This window comes from Salmo salar, chromosome ssa01 (genome assembly GCF_905237065.1).
Source record: "Salmo salar chromosome ssa01, Ssal_v3.1, whole genome shotgun sequence".
NCBI lineage: Eukaryota > Metazoa > Chordata > Actinopteri > Salmoniformes > Salmonidae > Salmo > Salmo salar.
The window spans coordinates 133877812-133899711 of NC_059442.1; the positions used below are offsets into that span (position 1 = coordinate 133877812).

Here is a 21900-nt window from a genome sequence, read left to right on the forward strand (position 1 = left end):
ACCCCCAAGCCGTAAAACTGTTGAACAGCTAATCAAATGGCTACCTGGATGCCTCCCCTGTGCTTGATCACAAAGATTACAGTTCACATGTTGTCTGATTGAAACACTTTCATATAATTAGAGAGCCTGGAGACTCAAGGTCAGCCCTTTGCATAAATGTATGTGGAACCAGCTGTAGAGGTGAGAAAACAATACTTTTCATGATTAAGAATAGTAAAAAACTCCGCTCTCATACAAAATCACTCGTCAAGAAGGAACACATATGTCATAATGTTTAATGTCATATTATCATTCGATTCAAGTTGTTGTGTACAATTTGTGTTTTTCACTTTTTCCTCTATTGTCCATGAATGTGAGATAATTTAGCCCTCCAGATGACAGACATATGATTGAAGGAACATAATTGTGTTCAGGGATTATGGCGTGATATGAATGAATAAGGATAAGTATCCTCCATACTTTGTGATGACTTGTTGTTAAGATGCTTGAGATGTGGAAGGTTGGTGTTGAGATGCTTTTGAAATTCCTTGACCTTTCCAGGAGCAGACAATAGAGTCTATAGCCTCAATCCAAAGGAACACAATATTTTTAAAGTGGATAGTCCAAGTGCTACAAGGTAAGAGTCCCATGTCTTTTTTGTAGACATCAGCTGGCCTGTATATTGTGCCCTCAGTGTCGTGGAGGTTTGATCCAGTTCCTGATAGTCCACCTCTGACCAGAGCACCTCTGGACCACCAGCCGTAGGCCGAAGCTGGCCTCTTTAGACATCTCCACCTCCAAACAACGACCAGTGTCTCTGCTGATTATTGGGCCGTTCTACAGAGGGAAGAGGAACAAGCTGTGGTTATAATTGCAGTATTAAAAAGCAATACAGTTTTGGCAGGAGTCCTTTTTTCCCCACAAGTCATGACATTTTGAAGTTTTACCTGACTGAAGTCCCAAAGCCTTTGTGATGAGTGTGACGCTCCATCAAATGTTTTGAGACTTGGTGTCCGCCCTCGTCCCTCGTCCACCAGACACTTGGTGTTGGGCAAGAACGTAGTGGAACCCAGGGGACCAAGCTGCAAAAGCCCTTCTGAGGTATAACGGGCCAGCTAAAAAAACACGTCAATGCCAAGTAAACGTCAAGTTCTGACAAAATATATGAAAGGTTATACACAAATACTATCTTTACAGACACCTACATACAGTAGTCGCTGAACAATAGAAAACTTGTTGAATACATCTGTACACATAGGAATGGTACATGTTATTGTGTAATCCTTGAGCTGTCTCATGAGAAAGATCCTTCTTGATACCTTGAGTACAAAAGGTCATAGTGCCTCTTGAGCTGAACAAGAGCTGTCAAACCAGTGCCTGCTCTTTCAACAGCTGAACCACAACTACCCAGTGGAAAGGCCATCTTGAAACAAAAGATGAGACATGACCAAGTAAGCCTTCAATCCAGCTCTATTGAACTTCAATCAAATCCCATGGAAGGCCTGTCCTTAGTTACTGTTGAGATGTCCAACAAACATTTGCTGTGTAATTGACTGAAATACTAATGACAATGTAGACTTGATAGATACCACAGGGATATGTGGTATGTATGTTCCATGCTGATGAAAGTTAAATTGTTTATGAGCGTAATGGACCATACAGATCCCTTAGGTGAGTACATTTTGTTATAAATGTGACCCAGTGATCCTATCGGAAGAGTTCATTGTCATTTGACGTTGTGAGCTTGATCTCTATTTCATTTCACACGCCAAACACAACTTCAATCCAGTGAATGTCACAAGTAAGGGCACAGACGATTACAAAATCCAGGGTTGAATTATTCACGGTGAACAACACTCAGGAAACTAGATGCCAGAGAGGATGTTGGAGCCCATCACAGGTGCTGCTGCACTATTCTGAGTAGAGGTAACCTTGTCAAATTGCCCTGTGCCAAGCCAATTCATTTGGAATTCACTGAATTACCATGCTAAAGCATGCTAAATGAAAGCACAAACAACCACTGTAAGATGAACAATGGAAGGGCTTCAACGCGAATGGGTAGGGATGCATAATATATTGTGGACGTCTGCAGGAGCCAGAGTGTATGGGATAGTTATAAATGTTTTCCTGAACTAACATAAGAGCTTGTGTAAGAGGATTACATTTCTATGCATTCAAGCATATAAGGTTTTAAGAACTTTTCCTGACCTGAGATGTCATGCCATGACACGGGTAGAGAATCGCGCTGTTGTCATCATTAGGTCCTTGGTCTAAGCAATAGCCACTAGCCTTGCTGTTTCGCACCTCGCCGTAGGTGATGGTGTCATTGTACACTCGCATCTCTGGATACACATTCTGCAAGTACCACTGGAAACTATGACATTGCAATTTCTTCCTCAAGGCGATTCTCTCAGAAACATCTCCAAAATCAACTCCAGGGTTCTGTTGAGTTAGAAAACAATTCACAGCACCAAAATCAATGACCAGTTAAGACGCAATTGAGCTGTAGAATATTGGGGAACTACACTAGACTCACGTTGATGGGGATATTCCAGGCCATGTAGACGTGCGATTTGTAGTCGTCCATCCACACCTCGGCGGCCCTCAAGGCATTGCGCTTTGCATAGTAATCAATGTCGTCGTTATAGGGTTTCTTGGTGCGTTCAATGTGTGCCACCCGAGCACACGGTAACACCTCCATACTCCCCCCGCACTGCCATACCTGAGACATAACATAGACAGTTAAAGAAAGAAAGAAAGAAGCCTGACCACAATAGTAAAATAGCATTATATTCTAAAGATAAATCTTGTTGAGAGAGGTGCCGCCGAGGCAATTGCCCACAGGCACATGGAGAGCTGTTAACACCTTGGAATTGCCCAGTTGCTAGGACATTTTTCAGGCAAAGGGCCACTTCATTGTGTGTATGATTATACTATACTGATGGTGTTGCCAGAATTTTTTTTTTAGAGTACCTCTTCATACTCCAGTGCATTGAGCACAGCACAGAGCGGTGTTGTAGGTTTAACAAAAATATAATTTGCCTTAGATCTCTTTTGATACAATCAGCTGTCTCTCATTGGGTTTCTGTTATTGTGCTGTCACCCTTTCCCACTGTCTCCATTACCTGGACCAAATGTTTTGTACTTTATTCCCCTCTCAGCGTAATAGGTGCAAACCTGGCCCTCTCTCTCTCTCTCTCTCTCTCTCTCTCTCTGTCTCTGTCCTGCTGTCTCTGTCCTGCTGTCTCTCTCTCTCTCTCTCTCTCTCTCTCTCTCTCTCTCTCTCTCTGTCCTGCTGTCTCTGTCCTGCTGTCTCTGTCCTGCAGTCTCTCTCCTGCTGTCTCTCTCCTGCTGTCTCCTCTCGTTTCCCGCACACTGCTGCTCACGTCATAACGATCATGTTGGAAGTGTGAAATAAGTCTGTGTGTCAGTGGGACGCTGGTAGGTGACTGCAGAGTTCTGGAACACATTCAGTTCTCACACTGGGACACAACTTCCACACCAACATCACTACAGACCTTTTTACACTCTACAAACAAAAATATTCCTGTTTCCCAAAAACAATTAAACTATCTCAGTTATAGTATTAGAAAGAAAGGGAATTCAAATGGGTCCAGGCTTTTGGGAAATAACTGATGGACAAATCACCTGACACAGACCATTTTTTGGTGCACTATAAGGGCATGTTTTGTTATTCAGCAGTATACCAGGTGGTGCGGTGCAGGATAACTTCCATCCATATTCATGCCAACTGGTCTCTCTGTATGCTTAGAGCCTAATGATTCCTTAATGATCTCAGCAGAGCCAAACAAAACATGCAGGGAGAGAATTTAGTCAGAACAGACCCATATGTTTTAATAACATGCCACTGATGCCAAGTCACAAATTATTTTAGGACCTAAGTTAAATGATCGGATTGAATATTCCATTCTGTTTGATAGTAAAACTGACCCTGTATATAATGTGCTTACTTTGTTGTCTTCTTCTTATTTCTTATTTTTATTACTTGTGTGTTTTTGTTCTACCTTTTGTTATGTTTAGTACTACATTGATATAGATTACTGAATTGTTGGTTTTAGAGCTGGCAAGAAAGGCATTTCACTGGACTTGTACACAAGACTTAAAACTGAACTTGTTTTGAATCATACTTCAGATAATGGCAGCCTATCCCTTTTTAAAAGATATTGAAATCTATTTGGATCAGGGCCAAAATATATAGAACAATTTGCTACCGTTACATTCATATTAAATCCCACCCACATCCTTTTTACTGTGACACAGCTTAATTGAACTTCATGCATCTCTTACAGCACACAAACACTTGAACTCGCCAGTCACAATTACATAATGATTTTCTTGCTTTATAATCACATTGTAATGGCTAACACATAATGGACCACAGAACATACTGTATTGATCAGTTCTTAGTTTAAGCATGTACCATTTAGAAACTTACCCTCATGCCCAATTCAATGTTCTCTCCTCCATACACCTCCATGCCTGGGTCTAGAAGGCCAATCTCTTCAAAGTATTCTCTGTTCACCACAAAGGAGCAGCCAATCATGGCAGGGGTCCTGAATGGAGAAATAACAGATTAAGGCCTAGCGGCCTACCCTGTACAGACTTAGAACATCTTGTATATTTTAAGAACATGTTTTTCAAGCCCAAGTTTTCTGTCTATAGAAAGCCTACACACCCTTGGATTTCTTCACTGTTATTCTGTTGCAAAGTGGGATTCAAATGGATTTCATTGTCATTTCTTTGTCAACGATCAACACAAAATACTCTAATGTCAAAGTGGAAGACAAATTCGAACATTTGTTTTTGAGTAATGAAAAATAAAACACTAATATACACTAATATGTACGACACTAACATGTTGGAAACACCTTTGGTAGTGATTACAGCTGTGAGTCTTCTTGGGTAAGTTTCATAAGAGCTTTGCACACCTGGATTGTGCAATATTTTCCCAAGCTCTGTCAAGGTGTTGGGGATCATGGCTAGACAGCAATTTAAGGAGGCAGTTACTCAGTGAAGTGTTGTGTTAGATTTGCCCCAAACATTTAGGCCAAAAAGTGTATACCTTTGCCATGTTCTTATAAGTATTACTTCAGTGCCTCGTTGCATACATTGCATGTGTGATGGAAATGTTCTCTGTGTGTATCAAAACAAATCAAATTGTATTTGTCACATGCGCCGAATACAACAGGTGTAGACCTTACAGTGAAATACTTACTTACAAGCCCTAACCAACAATGCAGTTTTAAGAAAATATCTAAAAGAATTACCGGTTAGTCAAGGTAATTGAGGTAATGCAAATAGTCTGAGAAGCCATTTGATTAGATGTTCAGGAGTCTTATGGCTTGGGGATAGAAGCTGTTTAGAAGCCTCTTGGACCTAGACTTGGGGCTCCGGTACCACTTGCCGTGCGGTATCAGAGAGAACAGTCTATGACTAGGGTGGCTGGAATCTTGGACAATTTTTAGGGCCTTCCTCTGACACTGCCTGGTATAGAGGTCCAGGATGGCAGGAAGCTTGGCCCCGGTGATGTACTAGGCCGTATGCACTACCCTCAGTAGTGCCTTGCGGTTGGAGGCCAAGCAGTTGCCATACCAGGCAGTGATGCAACCCGTCAGGATGCTCTCGATGGTGCAGCTGTAGAAGCTTTTGAGGATCTGAGGACCCATGCCAAATCTTTTCAGTCTACTGAGGGAGAATAGGTTTTGTCGTGCCTTCTTCGTGACTGTCTTGGTGTGCTTGGACCATGTTAGTTTGTTGGTTATGTGGACGCCAAGGAACTTGAAGATCTCAACCTGCTCCACTACAGCCCCATCGATGAGAATGGGGGCGTGCTCGGTCCTCCTTTTCCTGTAGTCCACAATCATCTCCTTTGTCTTTATCACATTGAGGGAGAGGTTGTTGTCCTTGCACCACACGGCCAGGTCTCTGACCTCCTGGTCAGTCTCGTCGTTGTCGGTGATCAGGCCAAACACTGTTGTGTCATCGGCAAACTTAATGATGGTCATATGTTTAGAATAATGCTGCTTTGTAATTACATGTCTTGGTTGGGTTCATTCGAGTGACTGATTGACTACACACAGGAGTAAACCATAATATCATTGATAAGCAATTTGGCAGTACGCCCAGAACATTGCTCTGGTAACCAAAAGGAGCATCTCAGTTTCAAGGTCCCAGCTATGAAAGAAAAAGCCTTGTGAGGTATCAGTCAGTCACATGCAGGAACCAACATTAAAAATGAATAATGAAACATGTAAATCATGCTTATATGACTTGTTTGTGTAGCATCAAGCTTGGATTGAGTTGGTGAACCTCTCCGGCCGTGATAATAAAGAGGGATTCATTTAATACTGACTTCAGGTGTCCTTGGTGTTGAATTTCCACCACACATGTCTTGGAATATTCTGTATTTTTGTATTCTTCTTTTCACTCTGTTATTTAGGTCATTATTGTGGAGTCACTACAATGTTGTTGATCCATCCTCAGTTCTCTCCCATCACAGTCATAGTACCTTTAAGCTGTTTTAAAAGCACTAATGGCCTCATGGCGGCAGCCCTAATAGTGATGGAGGACAAAATCTATACAGTTACATATCGGGATATTATGTCTGACGACACACTACATGACCAAGTGGTATGTCGACACCTGCTCGTCGAACATCTCTTTCCAAAATCCCCCATTTGCTGCTATAACAGCCTCCACTATTCTGGGAAGGCTTTCCACTAGATATTGGAACATTGCTGCGGGGATTTGGTTCCATTCAGCCACAAAAGCCTTAGTGAGGTCGGTCACTGATGTTGGGTGATTAGGCCTGGCTCTCAGGTGGTGTTCCAATTCATACCAAAGGTGTTTGATGGGGTTGAAGTCAGGGCTCTGTGCAGGCCAGTCAAGTTATTCCACACCGATCTCAACAAACCAGTTCTGTATGGACCTCACTTTGTGCACGGGGGCATTGTAATGCTGAAACTATCATGACACAAGGCGAGACCCAGATGCAGACACAGGAGGCAGATGGTTGGAGTCTTACAGTATTTATTAATCCAATAGGGTAAGTCAAGAGAATGGTCGTGGACAGGCAAAAGGGTCAAAACCAGTTCAGAGTCCAAAAGGTACCGAAGGGCAGGTAGAATCAAGGTCAGGGCAGGCAGGATGATCAGGCAGGCGGGAAAGTAGTCCAGAGACAGGCAGGGGTCAAAACCGGGAAGACGATCAAAAAGAGAATAGCAAAAGGAGTACGAGAAAATCATGCTGGTTGACTTGAGCTTCAAGTTCTTTGGTGTCCACATCAACAACAAACTAGAATGGTCCAAACACACCAAGACAGTCGTGAAGAGGGCACGACAAAGCCTATTCCCCCTCAGGAAAATAAAAAGATTTGGCATGGGTCCTGAGATCCTCAAAAGGTTCTACAGCTGCAACATCGAGAGCATCCTGACTGGTTGCATCACTGCCTGGTACGGCAATTGCTCGGCCTCTGACCGCAAGGCACTACAGAGGGTAGTGCGTACGGCCCAGTGCATCACTGGGGCTAAGCTGCCTGCCATCCAGGACCTCTACACCAGGTGGTGTCAGAGGAAGGCTCTAAAAATTGTCAAAGACCCCATCCACCCCAGTCATAGACTGTTCTCTCTACTACCGCATGGCAAGTGGTACCGGAGTGCCAAGTCTAGGACAAAAAGGCTTCTCAACAGTTTTTACCCCCAAGCCATAAGACTCCTGAACAGGTAATCAAATGGCTACCTGGACTATTTGCATCGCGTGCCCCCCCCCACCCCTCTTTTACGCTGCTGCTACTCTCTGTTTATCATATATGCATAGTCACTTTAACCCGACCAACCAGTGCTCCCGCACATTGGCTAACTGAGCTATCTGCATTGTGTCCCGCCACCCACCACCCCCTCTTTTACGCTACCGTTACTCTCTGTTCATCATATATGCATAGTCACTTTAACCATATCTACATGTACATACAACCTCAATCAGCCTGACTAACCGGTGTCTGTATGTAGCCTTCGCTACTTTTATAGCCTCGCTACTGTATATAGCCTGTCTTTTTACTGTTGTTTTATTTCTTTACTTACCTATTGTTCACCTAATACATTTTTTGCACTATTGGTTAGAGCCTGTAAGTAAGCATTTCACTGTAAGGTCTACACCTGTTGTATTCGACGCACGTGACAAATAAACACTTGATTTGATTTAATTAGATTTTTCTAACATACAAGATGAACTGGCACAGAGAGACAGGAAACACAGGGATTAATACACTGGGGAAAATAAGCGACACCTGGAGGGAGTGGAGACAATCACAGGAACAGGTGAAACAGATCACAGGAACAGGTGACAGAAACAGGAAAGGACCTTCCCCAAACTGTTGCCACAAAGTTGGAAGCACATAATCTTCTAGAATGTCATTGTATGCTGTAGGGTTCAGATTTCCCTTCACTGGAACTAAGGGGCCTAGCTCGAACCATGAAAAACAGCCTCAGACCTTCCTCCTCCACCAAACTTTACAATTGGCACTATGCATTTGGGCAGATTCGTCCGTCGGACTGCCAGATGGTGAAGCGTGATTCATCACTCCAGAGAATGCATTTCCACTGCTCCAGAGTACAATGGCGGCGAGCTTTACACCACTCCAGCAGACGTTGTATATCATATCATATTTTTTATTTATTTGGTATTTTTATTTATTTAACCTTTATTTAACCAGGTAGGCCAGTTGAGAGCAAGTTCTCATTTACAACTGCGACCTGGCCAAGATAAAGCAAAGCAGTGTGACAAAAACAACAACACAGAGGTACACATAAACAAACGTACAGTCAATAACACAATAGAAAAATCTATGTACAGTGTGTGCAAATGTAGAAGATTCGGGAGGTAAGGCTATAAATAGGCCATAGAGGCGAAATAATTACAATTTAGCATTAACACTGTAGTTATAGATGTGCAGATGATGATGTGCAAGTACATATACTGGGGTGCAAAAGAGCAAGAAGATAAATAACAATATGGGGATGAGGTAGTTGGGTGTGCTATTTACAGATTGGCTGTGTACAGGTACAGTTATCGGATGTTGTAGTTGGGGATGGAAATTTCAGGATTTTTGGTGGCCTTCCTAAGCCAGGATTCAGACATGGCTAGGACATTAGGGTTGGCGGAGGATGCTAAAGCAGTGAAAAAAACAAACTGATGTTAACATGCATGAAACCAAGGCTTTTACAGTTACAGAAGTCAACCAATGAGAGCGCCTGGGGAATAGGAGTGGTGCTGGGGGCTGCAGGGCCTGGGTTCACCTCTACATCACCAGAGGAACAGAGGAGGAGTAGGATAAGGGTACGGCTAAAGGCTATAAGAACTGGTCATCCAGTGCGTTCAGAACAGAGAGTAAAAGGAGCAGATTTCTGGGCGTGGAAGAATAGATTCAAGGCATAATGTACAGACAAGGGTATGGTAGGATGTGAGTACAGTGGAGGTAAACCTAGGCATTGAGTGACGATGAGAGCGGTTTTGTCTCTAGAGGCACCAGTTAAGCCAGGTGACGTCACCGCATGTGTGGGGGGTGGGACAAAACTATCTAAGGCATATTGGGCAGGGCTGGGGGCTCTACAGTGAAATAAGACAATAATCACTAATCAAAACCACCTCGGATGATTACATCAGCAGACCAGTCATTATGGATTGGCGGGGCTCCGTGTCAGCAGTAAAGGGTCCAGGCCAATTGGCAAAAGAGGTATTGTAGCCCAGGAATTAGCTGGTGGACCTCTTCGGGCAAGCCGGGAGATGGGCCTAACTCGAGACTAGCTCAAGGCTAACTGGTGCTTGCTTCGGGACAGTGACGTTAGCCAGGGGTAGACACTCGGATTGAAGCTAAGTATGCTGCGAAGATCTGGTGTAAAGGTTCAGAGCTTGCGGTAGGAATCCTGAGATGTGGTAGAGAAAAAGCAGTCTCTGGGTTGATATCGCGCTGTGCAGACTGGCAGGTCTTGACCGAGCTGAGGCTGGCTGGTGTCCGAGTTAACGGTGAAGAACGCTAGCAGTGGCTAACTGTTATTCTCTCTTAGCTAGTTAGCTGGCTAGCTGCTGATGGGGGTTTCGGTTCTAAAGTATAAAAATAGCAGATCCGTACCACATTGGGTGAGGCGGGTTGCAGGAGAGTATATTCAGTCCGTAGATGGAAAGTGAAATTAAAATATATGTGAAAAAACAAGGAAAACGATATATAAAACGATATTTACACGGGACAAGACAAAACACACGTCCGACTGCTACGCCATCTTGGAACCAGTACAATGGCGGCGAGCTTTACACCATTCCAGCCGACGCTGTATATCATATCATATCATTTTGACAATATCGCAATATAATTTTGCGCTAGTTGGCTGTACCTGCACCAAAACTCCAGTATTTTTCCTTCATAGCTTGATCATCTTCTTTTTAAATGGGGAGCCAATCTGTTTTCAGCACTTTTATTTCAGCAAACTCATTTTCTCATGGCTCTCTATTGTGCTGTACCTTTACAGCAGGCATATGGTGAGCAGTATGTTTGAAACATCGAATCGCAATAAAATCACAGTATGAAATTGCAATACATATAGAATCGTGGGAATCTCAATACATCATATCGGCACCTAAGTTTTGTGATATTATTGTGAGGTCCCTGGCTATTCCCAGCCTTAATCCCTAAGCATACCTTCCTATAATAGAGCTCAGTTCAGAAGGACGACTACATCTTTGTGTCTGCTTTAATACATCATCCAGAGCATAATTATTAACTTGGCCATGGTTAAAGAGATATTCAGTGTCTGATTTGATATTGTTACCCATCTACTAATCATTGCCCTTCTTTATGGAGCTTTCGAAAAGCTTGTTGGTCTTTGTAGTTGAATCTGTGCTTGAAATTCAATACTTGACTGAGGGATGGACCTTACAGTTGTTGATGTATGGGGGACAGAGGAAGGTGTAGTCATTCAAAAATCACATCAACCCCTATTATTTCACACAGAGTGAGTCCATATAACTTATTCTGTGATTTGTTGAGCCAAATTTTACTTCTGAATTAATTTAGGCTTGCCTAAAAAAAAGGGGGTGAATACTTATTTAATTTGTATTAATTTCAAAGAATGTGTAGAATTTTCTTTTCACTTTGACATTATGGAGTATTTTGTGTAGATCAATGACAAAAATTACAATTAAATCTATTTCAATCCAACTTTGTAATGCAAGAAAATGTGAATAGAAGGGGTGTAGACTATCGAATGGAAATGTATTGCAGAATATTGCATCAGAGAACTGCCCCAATAATGTCCGAGAGACATACTGTACTTTTCCCATACCTGATGGGGGCCGTCTCATCTCCTCTGTCCTGCCAGGCCTGAGGGGGGGTGATGTACATACACCAAAGGCCCCAGTTGTAGCCATGGGCCGCGTTAGCATACTGCTGCACCTCAAACGTGTTGTACTTGATGTTGTCGATTGACGGTAGAATAATACGTGTTCGATCCTCCCTGATTCTGGTTAGGATTGGCTCTGCCCTGTCAAAGGAGGAAAGGAAATGCATTTTAGTCAGATTTTTTATCTCTATAAATATTCTAAAGGTGCTTGAGATGTTTACTGGTAACTGTACACTGTGGTGTTCATGCTGACATGATAGGAAAAGCATGACAGTAAATCATGTTTCTGTCATCTCATCTGTTCCCAGGGGGAAAATGGGGCCACCACAGTCTGTTCAAGCGTTTAATCATCATCATCAAAACATCCTGAATCCTCACTGCTAGCAGAGGAAGGTACTGTACAGTTCTCATCTTCCCTTACACTTGACAGCTTATTTTCCATTTCACATCCGTTCCAGAGAACAAAACCAAATAAATAGTAATTTATGTACTCTAGCTAGCAGTTCTATGTGTTACAACTGTAGTGAAACACTGATGGCCTCACATGTGGGTCGTTCCACCTCAAAAAGCACAAGAAAGAGGATTTCGACACCCACCATCTAAGAATGCTCTGAAATCGTTTCTGTTTTTAGAAACAGATAAGATTAGCATTTCTGCAACATTATTTTGTTGAAATATAATTTGATCTCTGAGAAATTAAGCTAATTGATTGCATCCAAATTGGCCATTTTATACTTGTTTTTGGATTGGGATTGGCATGGGGTGTGCAGGGGTGCGTGGGGGTCTTTTGATCATGTCTTTGGATTCTTCATGTCTTACTCATTGTTTTAAAAAAGTTTGGACCAAATTGGATGTTAGGTACTATACTTAGTTAATATTATATGAATCCTATAAATTAAAATGGACAATTTGGGTGCAATCAATTAGCTTAATTTCTCAGAGATCAGATTATATTTCGACAAAAGAATGTTGCAGGAATGCTAATCTTATCTGTTTCTAACTACAGAAACAATTTCAGATGGTGGGTGTCATGGCTTACTGAAATGACATGGAACGACCCATGGGACGCATGGTGTGTTCAATGGTTTTTCAGTGTAAAACTTGACTGATGCAATCAGATATAATTTCCATTGTGGACATAACTTTTGCAATATGAGTGCAGTTAAGGAGTCTACATTTCACAGCTGCAATATCATTTTTAGAACAAACAGGGTTAACTTCTGAGAGAGAGTGTCACCTTGCCTGAATGAATTCCTCTTTCTAAAGTGGTGTGGTAAAGATGGATTGTGGTGACTACTGTACCTCCTTGTCTTTCCATTACTGAGAGAAAGGAAAACCTCTGATTTGCAAATAAAAATGCTTTCTGTCAGTTGCACAAACACTGTCAGCAGATCTCAGTGTAATGAATTCCAGGCTTAAAATAGTACAGTATATAGCTAGATATTGGAGGACATATGGCGGACGTATGGCACCTCAGTGTTGGGAGGAATCTGCATCTGATTGATGATAATGCATGAGACGATTTTAAACTCCTTTTCAAGTGTCAATCTGAGGGGAAATAAGAAGCTGTTCCTCACCATGCTGTGTTGAACTCAACATGTGCGTCAAAGAAGCCAACAACTGGTGCAGTGGCTGCTTTCCAGCCAAGGATTCTGGCCCGTATAAGTCCCTCCCGTCTGCTATTTCTCACCATCTTCACTAGGCCTGGGTACTGCTTATTCACATACTGATCCAGATTCAGCTTTAGCTCCACTACAACAACAAGAATAATCAAGTGTTGGAGCTCAAACCAGAAAACCATCATTTCAAATCTCTCTCTCTCTCTCTCTCTCTCTCTCTTGCGCTCTTTCTCTCCCTCTTACACACGCACACGCACACTGTAAAAGCCCTTGTCTTACCACTGTCACTGTTGTCGTCCACCAGGATGATCTCCTTGAGGATGTGTGCAGGTGTGTGATTGACCAGGCTGTGGACTGACCGTAGGATCACAGACAAGGCCTCGTTTACAAAGATGAACACCACCGTCATCTGAGGGAGGTCATCTGGGTAAGTCATCAGCTTGCACCTGTCAACACAATTTAGTGAGAAGCTGTCACATCAGTACCCTAAACTCATAATGCTTTATTATGTTACCTTCTGGTTTTCAAGCTGTGAGGGCAGGGTTTAGGACCTACTTTTTCGGCCTGTAGTCAGGAATGGATCTATCCAGTGGGATTTGATTGCTCAGCTGTGCGTTGTAGCCATACTCTTCGTACTTTCCCCCATCTGGGTCACGGACAGGGTTTCTCAGAGTTGCAGGGGTCCTGGCCTGCCCCTGGCCCACTCTTCCCTCCAGTACCCCAACTGGCTTTCCCAGACCTGTGGAAAGTCAGAGAAAAATGTCAGACTAATTTTGCAAACTGTCTGAGGTGCCTCTGGATCACAAAAGCAAGCAAGCTGTTACCCTTTTCATCTCAATGTGTCAGTCATTTGAGCTGTCTCTTTTCCCTCGAGAATGTAAACAAAAGGTGAGCATCTAGATTCATTAGAGAGTTGGCAATTGAAGTTTAGACAAGAGAAATAATTGAGAAGTCTACTGTCTGCAGCACCTTGTCTGTGAAATTATAAAAGGTCATCTTAATAAACTCCCAGTCTGACTGACAAACAGGATAGCCAGGGATAAAGGAAACTGAAGGCTATTATTATTATTCACCTAGACTTTACTGGTGGGAAGTAATACACAGGGGGACAGGGGACAGGATGATTGACTTGTAATGTGAGTAGAATGGCTTATACTGTCAATATTACAGCAGGACCTGGCATCTTGCTAATCCAACTTCTGAACTGATTATGCATTTAAACACTGAATTATGAGTGTCATAGTCAAAACATTGGGAATGAGTTCAAGCAATTATTGGTTGAATAAATTGATTGAATTAGCTTGTCCCTTGGGGGGATTTTATAATGCAAATGCATCATACAACACCACATTGGATAAGGAAGAGGAATCAGTAAATGTGATATAACCGTCAAACCTGCTGCAGAAATGGCCCCAACTGGCTTAAATTACATCAGTGACCTCCTGATATATAACCTCAGGATCATGGGGTATAGAGATTTCTTCTTGGGACTGCTTGTTTTGTGCAGCAAAAGAAGAGGTGATATTTCAGGATAACTAGTTTGTCCTCTACACTTGTTTACAGCAAGGTTGAGACCCATCAATTAAGGCTGACAGCATCCATCCTCCTAAACTGCTTTGTGGTGGAGTCCAATTAAGCTCCTCAAAAAGAATGTTGTTAACTATTGTAGGTGCTAAAAAGAGGGGCCATGGACATTACCCTTCTCATGGAGAGCTACTGGATTTGCAGTCTTTTGTTCCAGACAGTCCTCTAAAACAAATCTGATTCAGCACCTTATTAGTGTCTCTCCAGTAAGAGTGTTGGCCACCTCTACGTGAGAATGATGTTCATTGACTACAGCTTAGCGTTCAACACCATAGTGCCCTCCAAGCTCATCACTGAGCTAAGGACCCTGGGACTGAACACCTCCATCTGCAACTAGATCCTGGACTTCCTGACGGGCTGCCCCCAGGTGATGAGGGTAGGCAACAACATATCCACCACGCTGACCCTCAACATGGGGGCCCCTCAGGGGTGTGTGCTCAGGGGTGTGTACTCCCTGTTCACCCATGACAGTGTGGCCACACATGACTCCAACACCATCATGATGTGTGCCGATGACACGACGGTGGTAGGCCTGATCACCGACGACGATGAGACAGCTTATAGGGAGGAGGTCAGAGGCCTGGCAGTGTGGTGCCGGGACAACAACCTCTCCCTCAACATGAGCAAGACAAAGGGGCTGATCGTGGACTACAGGAAAAGGACGGGGCTATAGTGGAGCAGGTTGAGAGCTTCAAGTTCCTTGGTGTCCACATCACTAAGGACCTATCAGGGTCCAAACACACCAAGACAGTCGTAAAGAGGGCACGACAACACCTATTCCCCCTGAGAAGGCTGAAAAATTTGGCATGGGACCTCAGATCCTCAAGAAGTTCTACAGCTGCACCATCAAGAGCATCCTGACTGGTTGCATCACTGTTTGGTATGGCAACTGCTTGACATCTGATCGCAAGGCGCTACAGAGGGTAGTGTGTACGGCCCAGTACATCACTGGGGCCCAAGCTTCCTGCCACCTAGGACCTCTATACCAGGAGGTGTCAGAGGAAGGCCTTAAACATTTTCAAAGACTCCAGCCACCCAAGTCATCGACTGTTCTCTCTGCTACCGCAAGGCAAGCAGTACGGGACCGCCAAGTCTGGGACCAAAAGGCTCCTTAACAGCTTTAACCCCCAAGCCATGAGACTGCTGAACAGTTAATCAAATTGCTAACCTGACTATTTGCATTGACCCCCTTATTTTATTTGTCTTTTTATTTATTTTGTTGCACTGACTCCCTTGCACTGGCTCTATGCACACTCACTGGACTCTAAACACACACTCACACATACTACACTGACACTCCAGCACACAAAACACACACACACATGCGTATTGATGTCAAACACACACACACATGCGTATTGAGGTCAAACACACACACATACATTCACATTCCTTCGCACTCTTCACATACTCTGCTGCTACTCTCTGTTTATTATCTATTCATAGTCACTTTACCCCTACCTACATGTACATATTACCTAAATTACTTTGACTAACCTGTACCCCTGCACATTGACTTGGTACCGGTACCCCTTGTATATAGCCCCATTATTGTTATTTTATTGTGTTACTATTTTATCCTTGTAGTTTATTTAGCAAATTTGCATTGTTGGTTAAGGGCTGGCAAATAAGCCTTTCACGGTAAGGTCTACTACACATGTTGTATTTGGATCATGTGACAAATAATATTTTATTTTATCTAGTAACAAAGAAACAAATGTCTGGCCAATCACACATTGTATTTACAGTAATAGTGTTAATTATCTGGAATGTTATTTTATATAAAACATAAAGTATAACTCTCCATATGGATTCGACTAGGGATCATCAACTCAATGTTTTTCTTGAGTGAATGGTCTGGGGGCCAGAACATAATTACAAATCATTTATAGACTGCACATTGACCGCAAGAATCCCAAACAGATATAATATTTGACTAAAGCAGAATCATTTCAAACCTTGCTTACATTTGTATACGATCACATATCTCTGTATTATGCGTGGGAATTAGGGTTGCAAAGGGTCGGATTTCCGTAATTTTCCGTAATTTTTCTGGACATTTTCCAAGGGAAGTTAAGCCCAGGAATTTGGGGAATTTTGCTTAAATTCATCAAAAAAGTTAGCTTATAACAGTGAACCTTTTTTGTGGGATACACATAAGGCAATTCTAGGTCTTGTGGCATATTTTGGTTACACTATCCCCAATTCAATGGAATTGTAACCCTCTGCATGCACAGTACATTCCTCCATCACATGTGCAGTGCACTCCTCCATCACATGTCCAGCTGATTCTCAAGATCTTGCACACTAATGAGATGCTATTGAGCCCACACTACTACACTGTCTGAGCCAAGGATTACATGCTTTCTGGTACATTTTGATTACAATACTGGGTGGGGTGAATATATTTTATATGACATACATGATTTTTTGGTTAACTAGTAAATAGTAGCCTACAGCAAAGTGTGTTTTTAAATCATTTCTAACTTGTTAACAATTTCTGCTAATTAGTATTTGCTACCATGTGGGTTTTAGCTTGCTTGAGCCTGCTAACTGAGCCTGCTAACTGTGTTAATTCACCTGTTTCCATACATGTTTCATTTTAAAACATTTATCTTACAAAGGAGTTGTTTAATCTAACTGCGTCAAGTGAAGGTCAAGTAAATCAGAGAGAAAGCGGACTGTATTGAAATCATCTCTGATGGGTGGTCGAATGTTCGTGGGCAAGGAATAATTAACTACATCATCTCCACCCCTCAACCAGTATTTTACAACACAGACACAAGGGACAACAGACACACCGGTCTCTACATTGCAGATGAGCTGAAGGCAGTCATCAATGACCTTGGACCACAGAAGGTATTTGCACTGGTGACAGACAATGCTGCGAACATGAAGGCTGCTTGATCTAAAGTGGAGGAGTCCTACCCTCACATCACACCCATTGGCTGTGCTGCTCATGCATTGCATCTGCTCCTCCAAGGACATCAAGGCACTGAAAACAATGGATACACTCTACAAGAGAGCCAAGGAAATGATTAGGTATGTGAAGGGTCATCGAGTTATAGCAGCAATCTACCTCACCAAGCAAAGTGAGGATAATAAGAGCACCACATTGAAGCTGTTTCGGGTGGTGTTGTCATCATGTTTGACAGTCTCCTGGAGGGGAAGGAGTCTCTCCAAGAAATGGCCATATCACAGTCTGCTGATATGGACAGCCCCACCAAGAGGATCCTCCTGGATGATGTATTTTGGGAGAGAGTGGTAAGCAGCCTGAAACTCCTGAAACCTATAGCAGTAGCCATTGCACGGATTGAGGGAGACAATGCCATCGAGTCTGATGTTCAGACTCTGCTTGCAGATGTAAGAGAAGAAATCTTTACTGGCCTGCCCACATCACTGTTACTCCAAGCATAGGAAACTGCAGTTCTGAAATACATCAAAAAGCATGAAGACTTCTGCCTGAAGCCCATACACGCCACAGCATAGATACTTGGATCCCAAGTATGCTGGCAAGAGCATCCTGTCTGGTGCAGAGATCATCAAGGCCTATGGTGTCATCACTTCCGTGTCTCGAAACCTTGGCCTGGATGAGGCCACGGTTCTTGGTAGTCTGGCGAAGTGCACTTCCAAGCAAGGGCTTTGGGATGGAGATGCAATATAGCAGTCGTGCCAACATATCTCATCAGCCACCTGGTGGAAGGGACTTTGTGGATCTGAGGCTCTTTCCCCTGTTGCCTCCATCATCCTCCAAATCCCACCGACATCAGCCACCTCAGAGCACAACTGGTCCTTGTTTGGGAGCACACACACCAAAGCACGCAACAGGCTGACCAATACAAGGGTTGAAAAATTGGTGGCCATCTGGGCAAATTTTAGGCTTTTTGTGCCTGACAACGAGCCATCCTCAACAAGGTTGGAAAGTGACAGTGAAGATGAGGCCTCGGAGTCTGATGTTCAAGAGGTGGACATTGAGGAGGTCCAGGGAGAAGACATGGAAGCCTCAGAGGAAGACATCCAAAGCTTTAGTTTCTAGACTATCATTTTATAGATGTATGTTGAAAACGTTTTTGGGAGATGCGATGGATCATTGGGGATCATTCAATATTCCCTTTCTTTTGTTGTTCAGTGAAATCATCCCATGTGAAGTCAACTTATTTAATTAAAGTTCAATTCGTAACTAAATTGTTTTTTTTAATTTCTATTGGAAGGATTTAATTATTTTAACTACTTATGATAAGGTAAAAGGTTTATGTTTCTGTCTCCATATGATATGGTAAATTTATCCAATGCAAAAAAACATCTACAGTTAACCTCTATGGGCTAGGTGGGACGCTTGCGTCCCACTTACTCAACAGCCAGTGTAATCCCGTGGCGCGTTATTCAAATACCTCAAAAATGCAAAAACTTCAATTTTTCAAACATATGACTATTTTACACCATTTTAAAGACAAGACTCTCGTTAATCTAACCACACTGTCTGATTTCAAAAAGGCTTTACAACGAAAGCAAAACATTAGATTATGTCAGCAGAGTACCCAGCCAGAAATAATCAGACACCCATTTTTCAAGCTAGCATATAATGTCACATAAACCCAAACCACAGCTAAATGCAGCACTAACCTTTGATGATCTTCATCAGATGACAACCCTAGGACATTATGTTATACAATACATGCATGTTTTGTTCACTCAAGTTCATATTTATATCAAAAACCAGCTTTTTACATTAGCATGTGACTAGCATGTGACTAGCATTCCCACCGAACACTGCCGGTGAATTTACTAAATTACTCACGATAAACGTTCACAAAAAACATAACAATTATTTTAAGAATTATAGATACAGAACTCCTCTATGCACTCGATATGTCCGATTTTAAAATAGCTTTTCGGTGAAAGCACATTTTGCAATATTCTCAGTAGATAGCCCGGCATCACAGGGCTAGCTATTTAGACACCCAGCAAGTTTAGCACTCACCAAAGTCAGATATACTATAAGAAAAATGTTATTACCTTTGCTGTTCTTCGTCAGAATGCACTCCCAGGACTTCTACTTCAATAACAAATGTTGGTTTGGTCCCAAATAATCCATTGTTATATCCAAATAGCGGCGTTTTGTTTGTGCGTTCAAGACACTATTCGAAAGGGTAAATAAGGGTGACGAGCATGGCGCATTTCGTGACAAAAAATTCTAAATATTCCATTACCGTACTTCGAGGCATGTCAACCGCTGTTTAAAATCAATTTTTATGCAATTTTTCTCGTAAAAAAGCGATAATATTCCGACCGGGAATCTGCGTTTAGGTAAACAGACGAAAGAAAATAAAGCATGGGGTCGACTCGGGCACGCGCCTAAGCCCATAGTACTCTGATCGGCCACTTGCCAAACGCGATAATGTGTTTCAGCCAGAGGCTGCCTCGATATCATTCCGCTTTTTCCCGGGCTCTGAGAGCCTATGGGAGCTCTCACGTTATAGCAAAGATCCTCAGTCTTCAATAAAAAGAGCCAAGATGAACAACAACTTGTCAGACAGGCCACTTCCTGCATGGAATCTTCTCAGGTTTTGGCCTGCCATATGAGTTCTGTTATACTCACAGACACCAGTCAAACAGTTTTAGAAACTTTAGGGTGTTTTCTATCCAAAGCCAATAGTTATATGCATATTCTAGTTACTGGGCAGGAGTAGTAACCAGATTAAATCGGGTACGTTTTTTCTCCGGCCGTGTCAATACTGCCCCCTAGCCCTAACAGGTTAAATGGTATTAATATTAATTTGCATATATTTTCGTTAATTCCCATATATTCCCGTTAATTCCCATATATTCCTGTTAATTCCCATATATTCCCGTTAAATCCCACGGAAAGTTTCCACCTCTGAATATTCCCCAAAATGTGCAACCCTAGTGGGAATACTTGGGAACATATTTCCTAAATGAAAATCACTTGGAGCTGATTTGCTGGTGTTTTTACAGTCGTTTATGTCAAACAATAAAAAAATTGACAAATAAAATCACCCAAAGGCCAAGTTCGGCCTGAGGGCCGCCAGTTGGGGAACCCTGGATTAGATTTTTATAATGCCGTTCTTTCGAGAGAAAAACAGAGCCCTTTGGGTTATTTTTGAATGATGTAAAAGCAGATTAGACATTTAGGCTGAAAGCGATGCTGGGAGTGGGACTATAATGGATGAGTTGGATGTGTGCCAGGTTGATCGGTTATTCCAATTTAAGCGAATGACAATACCCATGGGTTGTACAACAGCTGAGATGTGGCAAATCAAAGAAACACTGTAAAATGCATGATTTACTCAGTCGGGGCACTATAAAAGTAATTCATAAAGCACTGATGTGGGGTGAAATAAAGTTGCACCAAGCTGACTCTTGGTGTTCATGATCACATGGATCAATCATTTACCGTTCAATTGATGGTAGACCACGTCCTCAAGATGCTCAAGCCTCTGAAGAATAGCTTGCTTCTCCACAAAGTTAGTAACTTTCCCATTTCTGCGGTTAGATCTTTGCACAGTGGTCCTGCCGTTCTTCAGGAGTTCCTCTGAACGATCCTGAATTCTGCAGTAAACCGAGAACAGTATAATACCCACAAACATGCAGATGTTTAAAGTCAACAAAGTTTTTATCTGCCGTGCGCCAGCCATGAAACCGAAGGGAAACCGACAACATCTACCCGTGATAGAAAAACATGCACAATCCAAGTTTGGTGACCGATCTTTGTTTATATGTATAAGGAACGTATCGTCATCATAGCCACCTCAGTGCTCCCGCGCAGAAAATTAGATATCCTGTCATCAGCACCACTTTCGCCGCAGGGATTATAGTAGGCAAGAAGACTGTATATAAAAACAATTAACCCAAATTGAATCTCATTGCCATTCCATTGCACAGGTTATCCTCTCCAAAATGGTTCAAGAGAGAAGAGATTTTAGGACGAATTCCTGCCCTCCCAACCAACTGCTTACACTGCCACACCGTTAGAACGACAGAATCTCTCTCTCAATTGAGAAACGTGGGGCTTGTTTTCCACTTGCCAGTAGTAGGCTAAAATTCATGACAAAAGAAGCTAGAGTAGGTATTATCCCTTCTGGTTTCACTCAGTCACCCTTCTTGATGATTTAAAAAAAATCATGAAACAAAAAAAAATACCAAGGAGTTACTGATGAGACATTAATGTAATCCTTACTCGCAGTTTCTCATGCTCGCTTGATGGAGACTGTTTTGAAGGCTATCGATAAAAGGGCCAAGGTATGTCCGATATTGCGCGGATGCTCTCTGCTTCTGTCTGTACAGAG

General features: G+C 42.5%; 1 protein-coding gene across 1 annotated transcript; it reads right to left on the bottom strand.

Annotated features, from left to right (window-relative positions):
* Positions 1 to 255: 255 nt before the first annotated feature.
* On the bottom strand, positions 256 to 21900 carry LOC106564357 (polypeptide N-acetylgalactosaminyltransferase 9). Its single transcript, XM_014130419.2, has 10 exons — positions 21009 to 21900; positions 13565 to 13748; positions 13289 to 13455; positions 12968 to 13142; positions 11334 to 11531; positions 4436 to 4553; positions 2516 to 2701; positions 2188 to 2421; positions 927 to 1094; positions 256 to 816 (listed from the first exon to the last, which is right to left on the bottom strand). Exons 1-10 carry the CDS (start codon positions 21247 to 21249, stop codon positions 670 to 672), a joined length of 1818 nt encoding a protein of 605 aa, XP_013985894.2. The 5' UTR covers positions 21250 to 21900; the 3' UTR covers positions 256 to 669.